The sequence below is a fragment of the Bacillus rossius genome, chromosome 5 (assembly GCF_032445375.1).
Source record: "Bacillus rossius redtenbacheri isolate Brsri chromosome 5, Brsri_v3, whole genome shotgun sequence".
Taxonomy (NCBI): Eukaryota; Metazoa; Arthropoda; class Insecta; order Phasmatodea; family Bacillidae; genus Bacillus; species Bacillus rossius.
The window spans coordinates 38,759,207-38,781,926 of record NC_086333.1 but is presented as its reverse complement, the minus strand read 5'-3'; the positions used below and the strand labels follow the sequence as shown (position 1 = coordinate 38,781,926).

Below are 22,720 nucleotides of genomic sequence, written 5' to 3'. Positions count from 1 at the left end.
ATCACTAAATTTATATAAATGCATTTAAAATAAAATTTTAATGCATCATTAATTGAATTCCAAATTAATATTTTATATTCTCATAGCAGAAACAGTTTAACCTGACATACTCATATGTTGGTAAACTATTATGTCAGAACACAGCTGTGTATGACGTTTTGAGGATTATTTAGTTTGTTTCTAAATTGTAACGATATGCTATGGATTTTGATAGTGTTATAACAAAATTTCTGTATTTTTCTTACAGTTCGTGTTGAGTAAATAAAAACAGGAAGTATCAGCTATGCATGTAACCGGAAACTTAATTACCGGGGATGATGTCACAGGCATCACGTCTAATAGGATTTTAGAGTTGTAAGAATTGTATCATTGATATAATGATATTAAGATAACAGCTAATATGAGTATCTTAAAAGAAGTTAAGTGTGGTTTTGACGTAAGTGCCAATACGTAACTAAATGTGAATACATGCATCAACACGTGGATAATGAGATGATAATGTCTCTTCGTGACTGGAGACTGGCAGTTAGAACTCCAACAACATTTCGTGTAGGAAGCAGCACGTTTAGAATACAAACACAGTTTGTCACCGCCGTGACTATTGTAGGCTTGATTTTACTATGCATAATATACATTTATGCAACTCCTCATCGATATAAATCATCTTACCAACATATTGAAGAACACGAACCACAGATTTCCAAGAAGGCATCTAAGTTGGGTATAGCATTAACTTCTCAGGTATCTCCACCTCGTAGCAATTATAATTCCACTTATCCATTAACGCCTCCTGTCACCACAAAAATTGGAGTGAAGTACAAGATTGGGTTAGTTAGTGATATGGACCAGCTTTCTAAAAGCAAAACTGAAGGTTTTGCATGGATAAGTTACTTTTTAAAAGGATATATTGTTTGGAATCGTATTTCAAACACAGTTACTGCTCTTATCGATAACACGCCAGTAACATTAAAATCTAACTTGGGGGAGAGTGGAAGAGGTATGGAGTTGTCGGAACTTGTAGTTTTCAACGGGAAACTGTACACATTTGATGACAGGACAGGAATCATATTTGAGATTGATGATGAAAATGTTATTCCTTGGGTGATGCTAACAGATGGAAATGGAAGAACTGGAAAAGGTTAGTATCATGTGTGAATGGTGAATGGTCATACGTTTTGTATTGGTAAACTGTAATATTTTTACATTGTGGCTTTTCTGTTAAATAATAATAAAATTATGAAAATACTTTTTTTGAACACTAGAGACATTCCTATGTCTACTCTGAAAACAGTATCTGTATATTCCTACTGGTTTCTGAGAAATCACTATTAATAGCTTACATTACAATACCTGTGTATTGACACGGCCTTAGCCATTTTTTTAACCATTTATATGTTACATTAGGTAGCCTGTGCAATGATATGGCCGCTGCCAGTGCAACTTTATTCTGTGGCTCTCAATATATAAGTATGTGTATATTTGGAATTTGGATTTTGTGATTTAGTAGAAGATAAATAGGAATTAAAATTTTGTTATATATATATACTGTGCAGCCAAACCCAAGCCACCAGGCTGATTAAATTATTATTTTATCACAGTTTGGTTTAAGGGCGGAAACCCAATCAATCAATAACTCTTTGACAGGGATTTTTTTTAGCAGTATGGAGGTGCGAAGCACCAACTGGTTATGTGCAATAGCACGTAACCTTAAGTACAAAAAGTAATTATTACGTTGGATACACGTAATGACAATTCCTATTATGGGTCAGGTTACATGTTATTGCATGTAACGAGTCGGCACTTCGCGCCTCCATACTGCTAAAAAAAATCCATATTAAAAGTTGATTGGGTTTGGATGCACATTAGCGACTAATGTTGTTTTTTTATTTACCTTCCATTGCATAACATTAGCCAAATACAAAATAATGTTACGATCGCGATTGGCTGCAGTGCTTGGCATCGCCGTGCTCGTTCGGCCTGTCTGCGCCCCCCTTCCACCCGCATCCTCTCCCTGGTATCTCGTGTCATACTATCTCGCAACATCCTGACCGTCGCAGCGCGCACCTGCCTCAGATCGAGTTACTTAAAAGAGGCCGCACTGCGGAATAAAAGGACTCAGACATGTTTATCGGCGCGTTTTGTGGGAACCTGATGCTTGTTGCGTTTATCGGCGTTCTTTGAGCAGCCGCCGCGTCCTTTGAGGACTCACGACGCGTTTCTGGGCATTTCGACGGCGAAGGTCGCGCGATATCTCGGAGGCATGCCCGATTGTTCTGGACAGGAACCCAAGGGCTATATAAGGAGGTTGGGCCGACCTTCAGGAGTTCAGTTCAGTGGGGAGTTCTCCCGCGGCGGAGTTTCCGGGCGATAGTGCCGCGGGTGCGGCAGAGTGGCGAAGTCCCTGGACGAAGGTTCCAGGGCAGGGAGTGAGTGAGTTCAGTGGAGTCGGGAGGTTCCGGGCGATAGAGTCGCGGGCGCGGCGGAGTCCCGGGCGAAGTTGCGAGTGAGTCGTCGTGTGGGATCTCGGCGAAGGGTGTGACGGCGGCGGAGTGTGGCGACGGAGTCCCGCGGCGGAGACCCACGAGGGGTGCTGCGGCGAGAGTTGTGCCGGAAGTGCGGTCCAGCGAGGTGTGTGAAACGAGTGACTGGGGAATTGACCTTTTTTACGTGTAATTAATTATCTGCCAATTTAGAAGATTATTTGTAAGTGACAAGTAGTGGTAGTAAATAAAACTGTGTGTGTGAAATAAAATCTATTAATTGGGCTATCCTTTACGAACCCGCAGGTAAATCGTAACATTTTGGTGTCAGAAGTGGGATAGCCCTAATTAATAGTTTTAGGATTCAGTTACATTATTAGAATAAAAGTTGAGGATAGAATTTAGTTTTTGAGAATATAGTTAGTGTTTAGAACTTTAGTGAATTTGGATTTTTCTAGAGTTTGAGTATTCTGTAGTCAGTGTTAGTTTTGAATGTAATAGAGTTATTGTTAGTTTAATTAGAAGGTTCGGCTAGGTCATTTAAAATTAAGATCAGTATTAGAAAAAAAATTATTTAGGTTGTTTAATTAGTAAATCCTTTAGAGAGAAATGGCTGGTGAAGAGTTAAGTGTAGAAGATATCGGGAAGATAATGGTTGCCCTAGAAGAGATCAATAATAAAATGGAAAAAATGGAGGCCAGTGTGAAGAACTATAACAAAGAAATGGTAACCAAAATCGAGAACTTTACGGAAGAAATGAAGAGTGGAAGGAAGGAGAGTAAGAACCACCATGAAGAAAAGAAGAGCGGATCAAATAATAGCCTAGAGGAAATGAAGAAGGGTCAGGATGAACTGAAGCATGGCCAAGAAGAAATGAGGAATGAAATGAAGACCGAAGGGAAGATAAGCATAGAAGAGAAGAACAGCCAAGAGAAAAACAGCGAAGAGAAGAACTGCGAACAGAAGACCAGTCAGGAGAAGAACAGTGAAGAGAACAGAGAAATGAAGACCCGCCAAGAAGAGACCAGCCGAGAAGAGAACAACAACAAAGAGAAGAACAACAAAGAGAAGACTAGCGAAGAGAAGACTAGCGAAGAGAAGACTAGCAAAGAGAAGACTAGCAAAGAGAAGACTAGCAAAGAGAAGACTAGCAAAGAGAAGACTAGCAAAGAGAAGATTAGCGAAGAGAAGACCAGCGAAGAGAAGACCAGCGAAGAGAAGACCAGCGAAGAGAAGACCAGTGAAGAGAAGACCAGTGAAGAGAAGACCAGTGAAGAGAAGACCAGTGAAGAGAAGACCAGTGAAGAGAAGACCAGTGAAGAGATGACCAGTGAAGAGATGACCAGTGAAGAGGAGAACTGCCGAGAGGAGAACAGTGAAGAGAACAGCGAAGAGAACAGCGAAGAACACTGCGAAGAGGACATTAGCCAAGGAGAGGAGAAAAGCCAGGACATGAAGATGAAAGAAGAGCTGAAGAAAAGCATAGAAGTAGTGAAGATGAGTTACAAAGTAAGGAATATTGAACAAGAAGAAATGAAGATAAACCAAAGAGAGAGGGCTAAATGCACAGAAGAGCTGAAGAAAAGCCGAGAAGAGATGTACATGAGTCAAGAAGAGATAGAGAAGTGCAAAGAAGAAACGAAGGAAGACCAAGAAGAGACACAGGAAGACCAAGAAGAGGTGAAGAAGGACCAAGAACAGGGGAAGAAAGACCGAGAAGAGAAAATGAGAACACAAAGAGTGAAGAAGATGGTGCAAGGAGTAACTGAGTGCAGTCCAGACGATATTCATAAGAACAAAGAGGGAATGAGGAACCAAGAGACGAAGAAGAGCTGGGAAGAAATGCTTTGTGAACGAGTAGCTACGAGAGAACAAACAGAGAGAAAAAGGGAAGAAACAAGCGAACCATTGGGAGGCAACGAGCAATGCTCTCAAGAGTATCGGGTCCATCCAAGGCATCGGTCAGCCCGTCTCGGGCAGCTGGCTGAACGACATGGGGCATCTGCGACGCAGAAGTGTCGCCGGGTGACAAGAGAAGCTACATCTAATGAGAAAGAGGGTTATCTGGTGAGACTGTACAGCCCGCGATGGAGGAAAGGCAGGAGGCCTAAACTTCGAGTAGCATGGGGACCTCCAGGAGGAGATGCATTACCTGTTCGGGACGAACAGGTTTAAGGAGGGGGCAATGTTACGATCGCGCTTGGCTGCAGTGCTTGGCATCGCCGTGCTCGTTCGGCCTGTCTGCGTCCCCCTTCCACCCGCATCCTCTCCCTGGTATCTTGTGTCATACTATCTCGCAACATCCTGACCGTCGCAGCGCGCACCTGCCTCAGATCGAGTTACTTAAAAGAGGCCGCACTGCGGAATAAAAGGACTCAGACATGTTTATCGGCGCATTTTGTGGGAACCTGATGCTTGTTGCGTTTATCGGCGTTCTTTGAGCAGCCGCCGCGTCCTTTGAGGACTCACGACGCGTTTCTGGGCATTTCGACGGCGAAGGTCGCGCGATATCTCGGAGGCATGCCCGATTGTTCTGGACAGGAACCCAAGGGCTATATAAGGAGGTTGGGCCGACCTTCAGGAGTTCAGTTCAGTGGGGAGTTCTCCCGCGGCGGAGTTTCCGGGCGATAGTGCCGCGGGTGCGGCAGAGTGGCGAAGTCCCTGGACGAAGGTTCCAGGGCAGGGAGTGAGTGAGTTCAGTGGAGTCGGGAGGTTCCGGGCGATAGAGTCGCGGGCGCGGCGGAGTCCCGGGCGAAGTTGCGAGTGAGTCGTCGTGTGGGATCTCGGCGAAGGGTGTGACGGCGGCGGAGTGTGGCGACGGAGTCCCGCGGCGGAGACCCACAAGGGGTGCTGCGGCGAGAGTTGTGCCGGAAGTGCGGTCCAGCGAGGTGTGTGAAACGAGTGACTGGGGAATTGACCTTTTTTACGTGTAATTAATTATCTGCCAATTTAGAAGATTATTTGTAAGTGACAAGTAGTGGTAGTAAATAAAACTGTGTGTGTGAAATAAAATCTATTAATTGGGCTATCCTTTACGAACCCGCAGGTAAATCGTAACAATATATAGGTACATTCTTATGTGCGAAAAACCACAGGAACGGCAACACAGAGTACTACAGGCAATGGCAGCTTCTTTGTGTAGTCTATCTAATGTGAGCTATAAATGGACATTTCTCAGAAACAAGTTGGAATTTAGAAAAGCTATTTTCAGGGTAAATAGAAGAGCGTCTCTAGTTTTTGAAAACAAATAATTCTGAATTTTATTATTATTCACAGAAAAGCAGCGCTCTTAAGAATATTGCCTGTTAAACTATACTGTGTTCTGTATTCATAAATAAGGGCAAATTCTGCTCTTCACTGAATTAGCATGGCACCTTTATGAGAGAGCTCTCTTGTCGCTCACAGTTGCTGATGGTCATGGTGTGAAGTCTTGCTATCCCAGCTCAAAGAAGAAAAGTTGAAAGGAATAGTGAGCAATTGTGTAAGCCCTCAACACACTCTTTCCACTTTTTTACAGTTATCCTATCGGTTTTCTGAGTTTGAGGTAAATGTTAGATTTTAACTAAGTTCCAAATATGCAATAAATTTACTTTACTTTAAAAATCGGTTGCCACTATTTTATACGTATATTCTAGCTTTAAACCTGCTGCTTCGCTCGTGCAATTTCAGAGTATTGCTGAAAAATACCATTTAAAGAAAAATATATATGATTCATTCCAAAAAAAATTTTACCAAATAAATAGTGACGTCCTTCGGCTTCTGGTCCCTATTTCCCCGTTTACTAGAAATTCCTGTTGTGCCCGTACTGCTCTCGTCGGAGAGCTGTGGGTCCAGGCCAACGTGGCCGGGACCGGGGAATACGGGACCTGGAGAGAGGGAGAGGAGGTGAGGAAGAATGATAGGCAGTTTTCTTAAAGGCCCACTCGATGTTAACAGTTCCACGAGCCCCTTTATTGCAATCCTGAGAGCTTGCCGCGGCCTGGCGGATCCGTCGTGGGGTGTGCGCCCCTCCCACGAAGACCCGGACTCCCGAAGACCGTCTCGTGCAACCCACTCGTCTCGATACGAACTAGAAATCCTCCCACGTAACAAAGTTCCTGATTGCTAATTGCTCCACAAAGGCGCGTGACACGTGCGCGGTTCTTTACGGACAGACTCGTAACGACGGTGACAGTTCGGCGGTGCGTAACTAACCTACGCGTCCTACAAGGTCCGACTCGTGACGTAACTCGTAACTCGTACGCTCAATCGTGTGAGCGGCACAACGAGGGCAGCTCAGCTGCCGCAAAACCCGTACAGTGGCGCTGTCGCCGGACCGCGAGCTCGGTAGGCGCGCCTCGCGATCAGCGCGGAGCGGCGTGCACGTCCGCCGCTGAACGAGTCCTGAGTACTACTGCCCTTCCCCGCCCGCCCGCGGGCCGTCGCGCGCGGGCTGCGGGGGAGGGGAGGAGAAATCGGCCGGCGTGGGAGAGCGCCACCCCTCGCGACGCGGACGAGCGCCAGGCCGCGATTACCTATTGACACTGCGAGACATTTGCGAAAATTACAAGATTATTTACTCAATAATTAATACATTATTTATACACTTATTAAAAAGTCACGGTCATTTGGAAAAAATATATACAACACAGAATCATTTACACACTAACAATGGCCCACTGGCATGCTAGGGCGCATGCGTCCCTGGCCGATGCACTACACTGATAGTTCACTGGGGAAAAACAGACTCCCTCAGGCCCGCGTCGGTGGCCAGGTACAGCCTCTGTATCTGGGAGGGTACGACGACTGTCGTCAATAGATACAATAAATTTGCCAGGTTCATAAAAGATTTATTTAATAACAAAACTGTTTAAGAATGGTATTTTTTTTATTGTATATAGTAGGAATTTTTAATTTTTAGTATTTAGTATTTAAACTTATGTTTTTAGCATGTTCAAGTGTATATTTTACCTTTATTAAATCACATTTACCTCCTTTTCATTTCATGAGGTAGGTAATTTAAAACATTGTTAAACATGCACCTATTTCAATTTAACTATGTGAATGCCATCGTTAACACTTATATTTTAATTTACAATGGTTAAAACTATGCTTAGAATACTTTTAAAATTTCACATTATTACAAATATGTACTTCCATTATTCAAGGATATTTGATACAGATATCAAATTCATTATCCAACATACTAGCTGATTCTTAGTTTGCTTAGTATTACTTAAAAAAAATACCCATATTTTTTACCTCTCTCCTCTTTTCCCACATAACTTAGATGTCCATGTAAATTTCAGAACTATGTAAATATGGCAATATCCGTTAACCAAACACACCCCATTAATTTTTTTTATTTTTACCCGAAATGTGAATGCCAAAATAATTATAATAAACTTATATTTATAATTAAATTTAAATTTATCTTCCCAATACTGATCAAATGGATTTCATAACTTTTTTTTTGTATTTATCTGTGATGATGGAGGTGGGGTGGGAGATACTACACAGAAGGAGGAAAGTAGTGAGATTGGTGAATTTTTTAGGGTGACAAGGGGTGAGGGGGGGCTGGGGGATTCTGGGAGACAGGTTGACAAAGGGGAGTATAGAGAGAGGAGGGATCATAGGTGGAAGATTCAGAGAGTATGGAGAACAATGGAAACAGGAAAGCAAATATTTCTGGTGAGGATGGGGAGGAAGTGGAATTGGTTTTGAAAGAAAGATGCTGGATGTTAAAAGAGAAAAGGACTTGAAGAGGCTTCAGAAATTGGGTAGGTAAGGGAGGGGACGCCTTGCCAACGGGCGGAAGCCCAATCGCAAGTGTGATAATCAATATTAATCCCTGTTACAACTTAAAGATGTGATATTTCAGAGAACTGAAGGTATGTTTATTTATCATTTCTAATACAGTAAACCCATGTTAAGACTTTTTTCAAGGGACTGGATGCTAAAAACGTATTAACAGGTAAAAATTAAAAGGGAAAAACATAGTTAAAATTCAGTTGCTGCATAAAAACAAATTTTACTCTAATGAAATACTGTATTAACTCAAAAATTACTAATGCTTATTATTATTATTGTTAGCATACTGGAAATACTATACAAGTATCAGTAAACATAATTATTTAAACTGAATTTAATTAAATTACCACAAAATTTATCAAAACGACACTAGCAATAAAAACTGTAACTAACATATACTGTTTTGAAAAATACTGGGTCAGAGTTGTTTGTTGTAACACATTTTCAGACTGATACATCACAAAATTGTCCAGTTCCCACAAGCTCTTCCTCGCACTATTTGTAACATTTTTCTTGCATACCAACCTTCATTTTTTTACACTTTGACAAAACATCTGTAGCCAAAAGTTGGTTCCTCTTCATCATGATTTGCATCCCAAGTTTTTTTTCCATACTCACTCTTGGTATCAAAGGATTCACATCAACTTCCGATATTGTTTTCAGTTTTTCTTCAAAATACCTACAATGCCTTCCGTTTAAAGGGTCCTCCTCTACTTGTTTATGCCATTGTGCACTGTTTTTACAACACAAAATGGTTATTATGCTTGATAAACCTAAAATCACCCTTTAAAAGATCACAAACTAAAACCTCTTATTTGTGGGTTATCAGTTATGGTTTACTGAGCATGATACAAAGTGTGTGCACTGCTTGCAAAAAATAAAAAATGCAAACAGGTCAACAAATATTGGCTGATGGTAATCTGGTTTGAGGTGTATTTATCACATGGTATGGGTCAAAAAATTCACTTGTAACAGCGTGTGGTGTGGGGCACAGGTTTTGACGGTCAGTGCAAATTAATTTGTTATTGTTTAGAAAGAAGTAAATTTTTAAAAATTAATGATAAATAGAGTTAAAAAGTTTGAGGGCCTACCGGTGTTGCGTTTTATACTGGTTGCGGAAATAGTGGGCGCCACCACGTGAGTGGGCACGTGGACCCGACTGGAAACTCTTACTCACGGCGTTACGTGGCCCGTGTGAGGCGAGATATTAGCCCTCCTGACTCCGGTGTTAACACCTGTACCTATACCGAGCCCGCTCTCAGCGTCGGGTACGCTCCTACCTAACCGCAGTGGGCTCTTAGGGCGTCCCACACGCTGCTGACTGGAGTAAGGACCCACGTGCCCCCCAAACACAAAACACGTGGTTCGTTAAGTTGATTTATTTAGACTTTACACGCCTTCTTACACTCCTCCCTTTACACGGTTGAAACGCCCGAGGCACAAATTGGTTTAGGTTGAGGAGGCGGACCACACACGTGGCCGCCCCAAACTTTTACGTAGGAAAAAATGCTAAAACTCCTGGGAGTACAAAAACTGTTTAAGATACAGCCTCACCGACCGAGAGAGGCCCCGAGGATAATAATAAAGCTGTTTGGATTAATTACATGTACATAGCTACCTATCATTGAATCAACGGTGATGTCCTCGGGGAGTCTGCAGAGACGTCAGCTCTCGGCCGGCTGAAGAAGGAGACTGGGGCGAGCCAAGGCTCATGGTGGGAAACATGGCGTCCTTCGCGCCGAACACAATTACCATTATCATTTGTAAGATTGCGTGCCCCGGGTCATTATAAAGAATAACATGAACCTCTTACAAAATTAATACACACATACCCACGACCAGACTTTCTGTAATAATTACTTGTGCATGGAAAACAGTTTAAATAAAGTTCTATATTACTCTCGTCGTCGCCCGCTAGGGAGCATCATTGGCAGTGCTTGCACTTACTTAACTAAAATTATTATAATTAAGAAACAAAGGACACTCACTCGGCTGACCTGTCGTAACATTATTTAGGGGTTAAAAGAAAAAGGCTTACAATATTAATTTAAGTGTTTTAGTGGTACGAAGCACTGACGCTAAGCGCCCTCTTGCGGCAGTTTGTGGCGCGCAACTCAAACACCCACACGACTACGTATGTATCGGTACAAATGCCGGACAGGATAGGGATGGGAAGGGAAACGGAGGATGACCAGGCTCATGGGGCGGAGCGTTAATAGATGCTTTCCGCATACAACTTTCAGTGTTCGTGGAAAAAAATAAAATAATAATGTTTAAGTTTAAAGATGAACATTATTATTTTATTTTTTTCCACGAACACTGAAAGTTGTATGCGGAAAGCATCTATTAACGCAAATGTTATGAATGTGAATAATTAACATAGGGATGTATGGAAATGATCAAGGGAATAATTTTGTGAACTTAATAAGCAAAAAAACGTATCATGCGGGAACATCTTAAGCGAGTTTTACTGTATCTTAAATTAAGTTTGATTTGATAAGCTATTGTTTTTTTAATGTTAAAACCATATATACAATAGCTATTTCACCTTTTAAAAAGTACAACTCAAGTAAATTGTAAAAAAGAGTTGGTCGATTTTGCATGTTTATAAATCATACTATATAACTTGCATCCTGCAGTCCTGCTTGATTAGCTTCAGAGATATAAGTTTTATAATAAAAAAACAATTGACCGCCTTTTCAGCCCTTTTATGGTTGGATATGGAAAAATTATAAAATTAAACCATGATACTAAGTCATAATTTTGTACGTTATTCTTGCTCATTTTCTTACCTTCATCTTAATTTGCTTGGATGTATGATTTATAACTATAAAAACTAACATGCTCCCGTTTCACTGCTCTTGTGGTCAGATATAGAAAAATGGTAAAAGTCTCTATGTAATTAATTATTTAGTTAGTTATGCTAAGCTTCTTACATCCAGCATTGTTTGCTATCAAGATATGAATTTTTTTATGATAAAACAAAACTTACTCCTTTTCACATCCTTAAAAGACAAAATCCCGAAAACTTAAAAAATACAATTTGTAACTTTATATGCTTAATGTTCATTCTTAATTTCTAACCCTTAGATCTAGTAGATTTCGAAATATGCATTTGTTTCTTTAAACCAAACTTAACCCCTTTCCTGCTGTTAGGGGTGGAATCTTGCAAATAAGTTAAATAACAATTAAATAGTTTATTATTTTTACCTTCATTTTCTTTTTACTGGATTAGTTTCGGATACAATTTTTTTTAATGAACTCAAAAATTAAGTAATACGTACATAACTCTAGAGCAAGTTGCATTTTGCAAAATGGTAAAATTGTGGTTGGTTATTTTGTATGTTTATTATTGGTACTCAATATAATTTATTACCTTTATTATTTCAGGATATAATTATAAAGCTTTAAAACATACTTAATACTTACCCAGTTTTTACCCTTTAGGGTTAGATTTTGGTAGTTTTCTAATGTTTATTGTTGGTACCCAATATAATTTATTATGCTTAATTAAATTTGGAGCTATAATTATTAATCTTAAAAGCATACTTACTTTTTTTTCACCCCTTAGGATCTTCGCAAAATATTAAAATTGTGGTTAGTAGTATTCGGAGATATAATTATTATTCTTAAAAACATACTTACCTTTTTCACCCCATAGGGGTTGAATTTCACAAAATATAAATATTGTGTTTGGTAGTTTTTGTATTATTATTATATTTAGAATAAATTATCATTTTTTAATGATGGAATAGGATGGCGTCACGGATGTTGGAAGTGCTAATGTCATGGTGCTCAGGGATGTTTTCAAGAGGATGACACAGAGCCATGTGGCCCTCTGTTTCCCCCAAAAAAAAAAATTCAAAACCAGTGCCAAAATTAGAAAATTGATTTCTTCTAACAAGTTCAAAATTTTTCATTAATTGTAATAAAATGTGTAAATTGTCTTGATTTATATCTTATGAAAGAAAATAAAAAAATAATAATATTCAAGCTCTGCAGTACAAATTGAAATGTAAATTTCTATGAACAAATAATAACATTTATGGTAGAATGTGAGCTAGAAAAGTCAGCCGAAGGGTAGGAATCTTTCGTTTTTACTAGGAAAACTTTGAATTTTTAATGGTCAAATTAAAATTCACAGCAAATTTGGGAACATTCTGTTTGCTTTTTGTAGGATTCAAGTCCGAATGGGCAGCAGTCAAGAACGAGAAGTTGTACGTCGGTGGCCTCGGCAAGGAGTGGACCAACCACCAAGGAGAAACCATCAACTTAAACCCCTTGTGGGTGAAGAGCATCAGTCCTACCGGTGAAGTGAATCATTCGTTCTGGCGTGACAACTATTTCACTCTCCGGTCCACTATTGGGATAGAGTTTCCAGGTAATGACTGATTAAATCATTCTTGATCACAGTTTGGTTAAAGGGTAAAGGCAGAAGTCCATGGCATTCATTGTTACATTAAAAAATTTTGTTTATACGTTGCAATCTTAATGGCCAGATATGTATTACATAATTTCATCCAATATAACTTTCCTGTTCATCTGCCCTTTTGATAGCTTTGTAAGCTTTGGCTATCCACCATACTCAAATACTCAGCTAAACAGTTATCCACAAAACTCCTCTCCCTGTAGGAGTTGATCCAGCCATTTGTTAAGATGTCTGAGGAGGAGGGAGACACTCCTTATTACATTGGCATATAGTGTGTACATAGTTTATATGTGTAGTCTATATAAATATATGTCATTAGTCAGGGATGTAGCCGGAGGGAAGTCCGTGGGGTCGGACCCCTTCCTTTAAGGATTTAAGTGGAAAAAAAAGAGAAGACAGAATAAAAAAATTACAGCAACTTAGCTACATAAGATTACACAGAGCTTTATTTGGAAGGATTATTGTAATCCTTATTGTGGGTCCTCTCACATCCAGCCCAACATGCCTTGTACACAGAAGCGGCAGAAATTGTTTGCGAGAAGTCTATATTTAATGCCAGTTTGCGCACAGGTTAGTTGTAAGCATGTCTTTATTGCAAACTTGACATTTGTTTCTCATGAGTTAATAATGTTACGAGTATAATGTGGGGGAACTGGGTTCGTGAGGGATAGCCCAATTAAGTTTTATTACCGTTTTATTAATTACTAATATTTACATTACGAATAACAATAAATTATTATTCTTAAAAATGTCTTATCACCAGTCACTCGCACTTAAAAATGTTTATTCCCAAATCACTCAATGTTTGTCAAGTTCCACAGTTTGCACTCCCACTGGTGCTAGGCTCAACAGTGGTTCGCCCCTTACCTCGCGCCTGTCCACACATACAGTCGCGTCACTCAGTCACACTCCTTCAATCCCGTCGCTCTGTGTCGCGCCACTTCGCTGATGTTGCACTTCCCTTCACTCAACGTAACTCCTCAAACTTTCAGAACTCCCGCAGAGTCCGGCATCGTTGCTTATATCCCCATGGCGTCATTCTCCAAGGGATGAGAGAAGCATGTCATGTCATGTCATGTCATGTCATGTCATCCCGGGCCGACCCGACACTGAAAAGTCCAGAAAGGCGGCGTTTATTCGCACACTCCCCACGGCATGGAAACCCACTGAATTCCCAGGCCGCTTAAAGTGTCCACAACAATAGTCGGAGGCAGAGCGGTGAGCGGAGGGGGATGGTTAGCCAGACCCTTGTAATCTGGCCGGGCACACGTTGCGTGACTTTTTTTTGTGTTTCATGAATTAAATTACATTCATATATATGTATTTATGACATGTTTAAATGAAAACATCAAACATTTGACTTATAAAAGTATTTAAAAAAATTACTGTATTTACCCGCAGTAGGGTTGCCCCCTTAATTTTGGGCAAAAAAATCTAACATTTTTAATATAAGGGTTGCACTCGAATATATGTATCCAGTGTTGTTAAGTAACGAATTACAAGTAATCGGATTACTTGTAACGATTACTTTTCAAGTAATTTATACTTGTAACGAATTACATTTAAAAAATGTAATTCGTACTTGTAATCGGAATACATAACATTAATTGTAATCGATACATTAAGGTAATCGATACTTTATATTTACTTGCCGTTACTTTTATTCTCGGAACGTATAATGAATACAATTAAGAACAAGAAGATCATACACTTTTGAATTAGTAAAGTTTATAATTTTACGCTTGTAGTGCTACGATCGTATGCACAACATCTATGATCAAAAATGAAGAGCCATAGTAACTTGCAGTGTCTACAACATTACCCTATCCTAAAATCTGCATTTTTAAAATTTAACACATCGCTGCTGTCAAGTGCTCCCGTTGAGCGTCTTTTTAGTGTTGGACAAAGATGTTTTTGCCATCAAGAGAGGGAATCTATCTGATGAGAACTTTAAAATGCAATTGTTTTGTAAGGTCAATTCCAAAATTTAAAGAGTGTTACTTTTATTACAGGTAGCTACTTGTATGAAGTCTTTTAATGTTATTCAAGCAAGTTTGTCCTCAAATATTATTCATTTAATTAAAGATAATAAATTTAATCATTACATGAAATCATTTTTTAACAAAACATATATGTATGTTTATTAATGTAACAAAGTGTAAAAAAATAGAATCGTAGGTCAGTTTTAAAATGGTAGCGGATAGTAATTGTAATTGTAATTGTAATTTTACTGATTACTTCTATGTAAAGTAATTTTTACTTGTAATTAGTTACATTATCACCACAGTAATTGTAATTGAGCCCAATTACTTTTTCCGAGTACTTTTAACATCACAGTATGTATCGCACCATATAAATGTCTCCAGTAGAATACAAGTGATGTCTTTGTGTTCTCAGCTTATTGCTGCGTAAGAAACAGCACTGATGTTCTTCATATTTTCCCTCTTCATCCTTTATGGCCCTTCCTCCCCCTTCACTTTAGCACTATTCCAACAAAAATACAAAGGAAAAGAACTATTTCTTATATCCATGTTTCCCTTCCCGTCTTCCCCAAGAGAGAGCTATTTCCTTGTCAATTTTTTTTTTCAGTTTCTTCAATAAAAACAAGCACGCTGTTTACAGAAGTTTTGTCACATATTAAATGTTGAAGTATAAAGCATAGGAACCTCAAGCAAAAACAATGTTTGGACATGGTTTTGTCACAAAAACCTGTCGAGATAGACGTGATAATTGTGTACAGTGCCAGTTCACGGCGATGAGAGGGGGAGGGAGAACCATAAACACTGCTGTGTGGCCACACACACACACACACTCTCCCCCCCTCCCCTTCCCCTCTTTCTCTGTCTGGGTTATTTTTAGATTCTTCCTCTTGCAGAGCACCACAACCCAGCGGCAGGCAGCCATGTCACTTAAGCCAGCCCCACACGATACCCTGTTTCATTAGCATTTTTCATACCTATTTTCTGTTAATGCACTTGCTCTCATGTAGGTAACATTTCAGCACCCGTTCAAAGGGTCTGCCTCTGGTTATAAAAGTTTTCATACCCGTAGTCTTAGCCAAAACCGTAATTGAACGTGTTCTATTTTTATACTATACCCACAAGCATAAATTGTAAACATTAGGAGACATAACTAAAGTAATGGTATGCCAAATAAAACTTTATGATATTAAAACTACCCTAGAATATATTTGATAAACTAAAATAATCATAGAAAGTAGTAATCAAAATTTTTAAAATACGTAGTGAAAATGCATTACAATGGTAATAACGTAATAAGTATTAGTCTCCATTTCTATGCATGCAAGTCTGGGTAGCATGCTTGGTATAGCGCATGATTGTAATGTTTCAGGGGTAATTTTGGATGTGGTTCAAAACCTCGTCACTTTAAAAACCTTTTTTACTTTTGTTTGAATAATAGATTACTGGATTATACATATTGTGCTTTAAAAAATATGTATTTATACATTTTGTGTATCTTATAGCTCTAATATTATTAAATACATGGCTCAGTCAGTTGGTTTTATTATTTCATACTGGGTAGATTTATTTTTAATTAAAATTAAATTATATGTTCTCAAGTAATTTAAACAAAAAATAATAATTATCTAGTTGAAACTCCAACATTTATTAGGAGACAACTGTCCATAAATTATTATTGAATAAACTAACACTTCATAGAAACCCACACCTGTTGATGAAAATGTGAGATGGTTTTCCTTTACTTTAGATTTAAGTTTATGTAAACTATTTGAGTTTCTTTGTCTCACTGGGTTACAAAAATTATTAGTTACAATTTTTAAAGAAAGTAAAATAAGTTAGTAATCAAGTAACATAAATAAAATATGTGAAGCAGTAGCATTTTTTTTACTATTAGGTACAATGAAATTAGCACAATTAATACTGTGAATTAGCGATATGAATTGTCTGATTAATGTAATATTATAAATATTCCATCAATAAACTACATAAAAGCAAACCCAATTTCTCTTGTTTCCTTTAAATTTTATATTACTAGATTTTGAAACTAACCTACCAATCAAAAATACAATCTTGTTAATTTCAAAATTGCTCTGTATTTGTTTTTAAATACCAAACAAATTTTTTTTTAAATTTTTTTGCAAATAAAATATACAAGATAAAATATCAAAAAATTATTCACTAGGTTAGATAATTTTTAACATAAACAGCTGCAATTTTCAAATTTTTTTTCAGTACTTTGTTAAATTGACATGTTTATCCTTCCTCAATATGCTTGCTTTGGTCAGCAACTGCGTTGGTTGGTTTTATGTTAATATTCTAGGCATCGTGTGTATAGAGTTAAGAATTATTTCTTCTCTTCTGCTATTCAAACTTTTATGCACTTTTTTATACCCATGGGTATAACAGAAGTTATCGCAGAATATGGCATCGTGTGGGGTGGGCTTTACTGGTGCCAGCCGGGAAGCCGCATGACAGGCGGCAGATGTAGCTTAAATGGTGCAGTTCATGATGCTTTACACTCACTGCAGAGATATTTTAACTAAACAATTAATTTTTTCTTGTGACAAATTTATTAAATACCAATACAGGCACGTTGTTTAAGCATAGTCAACCACAACAGTGCAGTGTTAATTTTTTTTACCCAAAATGAAATTTTTGCATATGGATAGCAGTACATTCTATTAAACAAAAAATCTGCATAAAATCTGCAACCCATGCAGGTAAATACGGTAAATAAAACATGTTAAGTTTTCTTTTCTCAAGAAATATCATTACTTAAATTTATGTTTGTCTGTATATAAAAGTTTACTGTTCCGTGAGATTTTAGTGTGACAATTTTCTTTTAAAACTCAATTGAAAAAAAAAAATTACTCATAAAAGTTTTAAAGGTTATGCTGGACCACTCCTTCACAAAATCCTGGCTACGGCCCTGCATCAATGTTAACTGATTAAACATGTAGTACCTCTCCATGAAAGTATTCAAGTGGGGCCGAGTCCATTTCCCTCTTTCCCTGGACCCTGAACTATCCCCGTGTACTTGGCCGTTAGTAAGAGACTGAAATTATACATCTGTATCTATCTGCTTGCAGGTTATGTCAGTCATGAAGCAGCTGTTTGGAGCGACGTCCACAGTCGCTGGTTCTTCCTTCCCAGGCGATGTTCCAAGGATCGGTACAATCCTGATCTGGATGAAAAGCGAGCCTGTAATGTCCTATTAAGTGCTGATGAAGATTTCAAAGATATTAAGGTAGATACTTTTTATTTTAAAATTATGTGATAAAAAGCGTAACAGTAAATCATATGTAGCAACCCTGAAAAATGGTGAAGCATGAATAATCATGAAATTTTGCTAGTTACTATACTCTTCAATAAAAGTAATACAAAGTGTTATAGTTGTAAGTTACAACAGGATTTTAATAGCAGTGATATTTCACCTCTTTTGTCGGACATTTCAATACCATTTAATAGTAAAAAAAAGGGGGAGGGGGTTTTAGAAACAGCGAACATTTAGTGATCATTTTTGTGGATGATCTGGAACAGAGTCTTGGTGCTTTGTGAATTTTCAGTCAGGAATAATAAAAAAAAACAGATATCAAGAATTCTTTTTGTGATACTCTCTGGTGGTCATCTGGTACCCATCTGGGTAAGCAAACAATAAAACGTAATTTATGAGGAGGAATATATCTAACAAAAAAATTTGTGAATTTTAGGACTTTTCCGCTTCGTAAAAACGTATGAACCGGGAAATTAATGATTTTATAAGTGTATGTTATGGGAAAGTAAACCATTGTAAATATAGTAGTACTTTCGGCGGGACCAAAATTAATCGGCATATGACACGGGAAAATGTATGAAACGGGAACGTATCATCGAGGTTCTACTGTAGTTGTATTTTGTACGATGGCGACTCAAAACTTCATTCAATACAAATGAACAAGCATTCCGGTATCGAAAAAATGTATCGAACTTACAGATTCGATACTCGATACTTTGCAATACCGTCAAGTATCGAAGGTATCGAGGTATCGAAGTATCGAAAATCCCATCACTAATTTTTACCCATACATGTATATTAAGGGGCAGAACTTGCACCCTGTATTTTGTCTAATATTAAAAAAGAACTGATCAAGCATATTCTCATATTCCTTGCAGCCAAAATGTTTTGAATGAATATTCAGATGCCTCTTCGTCTCTTCATGCTTGCTTCACAACTGACGTGCGTCATCCTTTTACACAAACACTACTGTGTAACAAATTTTTCATATCTAAAAATGCTTATGAAATCACCTATTTTAGTCTTTTCTGGTGTCCAAAAAATACATAATGAAAATGTAACCATAAAATGGAACTATCATAGGAAAGTGCAATGGTTCATAAACTCTATTTGCAATCAGACCCCTTTAATGTGTCTGAGCTGTTTGGAAAAAAAATAGTGTAATGACATTTGGAGTTTGCCATTTGGTAGACCAGCGAGGCAGTCAGCAACCTCAATGTAGTTAATGTTTGTTTCAGTTATTCAAAATAATATTCTTTTTTCTACACTTGTCAATTTTTGCACATTAATGAACCTGCAACAAAGATTTTCCATCACTGTAATTTATGCATCTGAAAGTAATTTGAGCAGAACTGTGGTAGTTTCCTGGATTTTTTGCAAGTGTGATACATGGTGGAAGTTGTTGTGAACCAGGTGTTTCTTCAGAGTAATCCCATTTATCCACCAAATGCAATCAATATTTTATCCACTTCACCATTTTATCACTATGAGCATTCCTCTTATTGGCAGGACACCTTATTGAGTCGATAATCTGCCTCTACCTCCTGCGTATTAACTACATCAGTAGTTATTATATTAATGTAAAAAAAAAAAAGGTGGATATTAATTTGGAATTTTATCTATTGCTACCTCCTTATGCTAAAGAATAACTTAATATAATAATTGTATGTACGTGAGTGCAGAGCCGATGTAAACTTACCTCTAGCACACCGTGATCACAAAGGGCATACCATTTTTGCTGATACAAAACTTTTATTTTTATGCGTGTGTGTGTGTACACGCACACACACACACACATACAGAGAGAGAGAGAAAGAGAAAGAGAGAGAGAGAAAAAAAAATAAGGCATTTAGTATAAACATCAATTCAATCCAATTTTTTGAAAAAAGTTTTGAAATTTTATAAGTCTTAGTTGATTTCTATAACCTTTTAAGTCAGCTCTGAAGCAATACAGCTCAATCCAATTGAAAAATGGTTTCAAGAACGAGCGCAATGCTCACTATGTTAGCAATTTTCGCTACGTTAGTAAAATATAGTCAGCTGCATCTCAGGTGTCTGGCCACACAAAGCTGTGTTCGCTATGTTGGCGATGTCGTCAGGTGTATGGTTCTTGGCTATTTTTCTCAAACGTAAGTAAACTTCGCACATGCGCAGATAAACAAAAACCTCTGTTTTCATGCAGAATTGTGCTGTACTTCTTTGTTTGCTTTTTATGAAGTTTAATTTCTCATAGTATGTTAAATTCAAAATAACCATTTCTCTTTATGTTCACATACTGTGAGAGCCAGCAGATAATCACATCCTAAATCATCACTTGAATCCCACGGCATGCGTCTCTCCGACGTTGCGAACTAGACTATTCTGTCTGGCCAACTGGCGCAACGAACATAGCAAACGTAGCATAGCTTTACTTGTGGCCTTTGCTTATGTGGCCGTAGCTTTATTTCTTACTCATTTCTCATGATTTACTTTTGATCATACAAGATGACCAACTGCAAATATTTAAAACTGCTCTGAAGTTTCTGAAAGAAACAGAATTTTATGGCTTAAATATTTGAAACAAGATGATGTCTTTCAATTTCTTTGATAAAAATGGAGTTTTGTGTTGTTTTAAATGTGACACCTTTGGCAACATTACTGCTCTTGTGGAGTTCATTTTCAAACATGACTTCACGATACAGTAAAGATGTTTACCTTCATTAGAAGTAAAAATATATTATTAAAAATATGTTTGATCACATTAAGAACTTTATTAAGTCCGAGTTTTTATTTTAACAGCGTTTATGAACAAGGGTTGAATTACATTTCACAGATGTGTGTTTTTGTGATAGCTTTGTGCTTTGGTCAATACATGTGCAAAGTTGCGGTTTGTTACATGACGTAGATTGTAACGCAAACGTAAGCATATAATGTTTTTATAATATAAAAATTAGTTTACCGGAAATTTTTACTAATAAAATAAGTTCGGGGTATTGGTCTCTTTCCTGACTTTTATCCCGAGTCTCGGGATCCCATCTACCTCTAAAAGGAATGTTAAAAGCTTTCATTATTCTTTGATGTTATTGTTGCTACCACAGTTTTAATTTATGTTAAATATTTTCTTGACTGTTACTTATATGATTTACTTTGCAAGTACATGTAATGTTGGAATGATACCACTATTATCACTAAAATTAATAATGGCCCAGAAACTATCATCATTGTATAAAATTATAAATTTTAAAAACACTGTTTACTAAGTTGCTCTGGTTTTTGTGTAAATATTGCCACAGTATACATGCAATTGCGGTGACTGCTTACTGAGTGAACCTCTCTTCTAGCTCTCTACATCATATTAGTGTTTAAAAAAAATATTTGTTGCAGTTTATGCTACCATATTTACCTGAATATAATGCTATGATTTTTACCAAAACTTTAGAAACTAAAAGTTGCGGTCACATTATAAGCACAAACTTGTATCTTGCCATTGGGGAACACCTTAGTTGAAAAGCTACATACTCTGCCTGTAAACCATCACTCAATGCCTGAGTCGGGGGCTTCCTGAACCTCTGCACAGACGTGATAGATGAGTGATGCAGGATGAAGGAGAGGGTGCACATGGAGTTTGTCACTGGGTTCTCTCTGCATTATTCACTGTGGCTGCTGGGGACAAACCCCCCCCCCCCCCTCCCCTCCTTCTTCGTGGATGACCAGACCACCATGTATCACCACTTTTGAACTTGTCATAAAAAACAATTTTTTTTTTTCTAACTGCAACTTGGTGTTTCAAAAGAGACCATAAGTCATTCTACTGACGAAGGCACCAGAAGGGGTTCAGTAAATATGGAATAAATGTAATAACTTAAATATAATTTTCAAGTGCTATGTACTTGAATTAGCGATTTTGAATCCATGAAGTCTTTTTCATTAACTCATGATCAAAAAATTTGGGGTTGCATTACATTCAGTCACATTATTTTCTGGTAAATATGGTTGTATATCAGAGTAAAGTGCTTCTCCTGATTATACAATACTTATTGTGTTATTAAATCTTTGTTTGTTTGCTAATGCATAAAATGTGTTTGTTTTAAAATAAATGTGTATTGTTGATCTGGATCATCTTGGTGAGACTGTGATGTCTGCTGGCTGCAGGAATTCTTGGCCTCACAAACAAGAAACATTTAAGCCTACTTTTGTCCATGTTATGCTGAACATCATAATTCTTCACATATTTAGTAACATATGTTTCAAACACTTACAAACCTATCTTTAGGCTCATTGTGTATTTGTGTTTGTTCATGCCCACCTCAAAAGTTGCAAAACTGTTGGTGGGCATGCCACAAATTTAATAAATAAATAAAATAATAAATAATATATTTTTTTTTTATGTTGATTAGTTGTGTTGTGTGTGTAAACTTATGGGCTATTTTCTTGCAGGTAACAAATGTTGGAGAAATAAATCCTACCCATGGCTTCTCAAGCTTCAGGTTTATTCCTGGGACATCTGATAAGATAATAGTTGCCTTAAAATCCGTAGAAGACTCTGGAGTTACTGAAACTTATATCATGGCTTTTGATATAAGTGGGAAAATACTACTGGAAGAAACTAAAGTTGGCAATGTAAAATACGAAGGCATAGAATTTATATGAAACAGTATTTGTGAGTGTTTACTTTATGTGGTTGCTGTGATTTATATTTAAATACAGTATTTCTTACTTGCATTTTGGAGTGTTTATTTTATACTGTTCAAAGGTCGGATAAGGTAGCGGGACCAGTGAAAGAGTA

The 22,720-nt window shown here is 37.7% G+C and overlaps 2 protein-coding genes across 2 annotated transcripts; both read left to right on the top strand.

Annotated features, from left to right (window-relative positions):
- Positions 1-103: 103 nt before the first annotated feature.
- Positions 104-22,656, top strand: LOC134531726 (soluble calcium-activated nucleotidase 1). The gene is made up of 4 exons (XM_063367568.1): positions 104-1,138; positions 12,448-12,651; positions 17,771-17,928; positions 22,372-22,656. The coding sequence occupies exons 1-4, from the start codon at positions 469-471 to the stop codon at positions 22,582-22,584; spliced, it is 1,245 nt and encodes a 414-aa protein (XP_063223638.1). The 5' UTR covers positions 104-468; the 3' UTR covers positions 22,585-22,656.
- LOC134531724 (golgin subfamily A member 6-like protein 22) lies at positions 2,130-5,774 on the top strand. Its single transcript, XM_063367565.1, has one exon. It carries the CDS (start codon positions 3,090-3,092, stop codon positions 4,653-4,655), a length of 1,566 nt encoding a protein of 521 aa, XP_063223635.1. The 5' UTR covers positions 2,130-3,089; the 3' UTR covers positions 4,656-5,774.
- Positions 22,657-22,720: the final 64 nt, after the last annotated feature.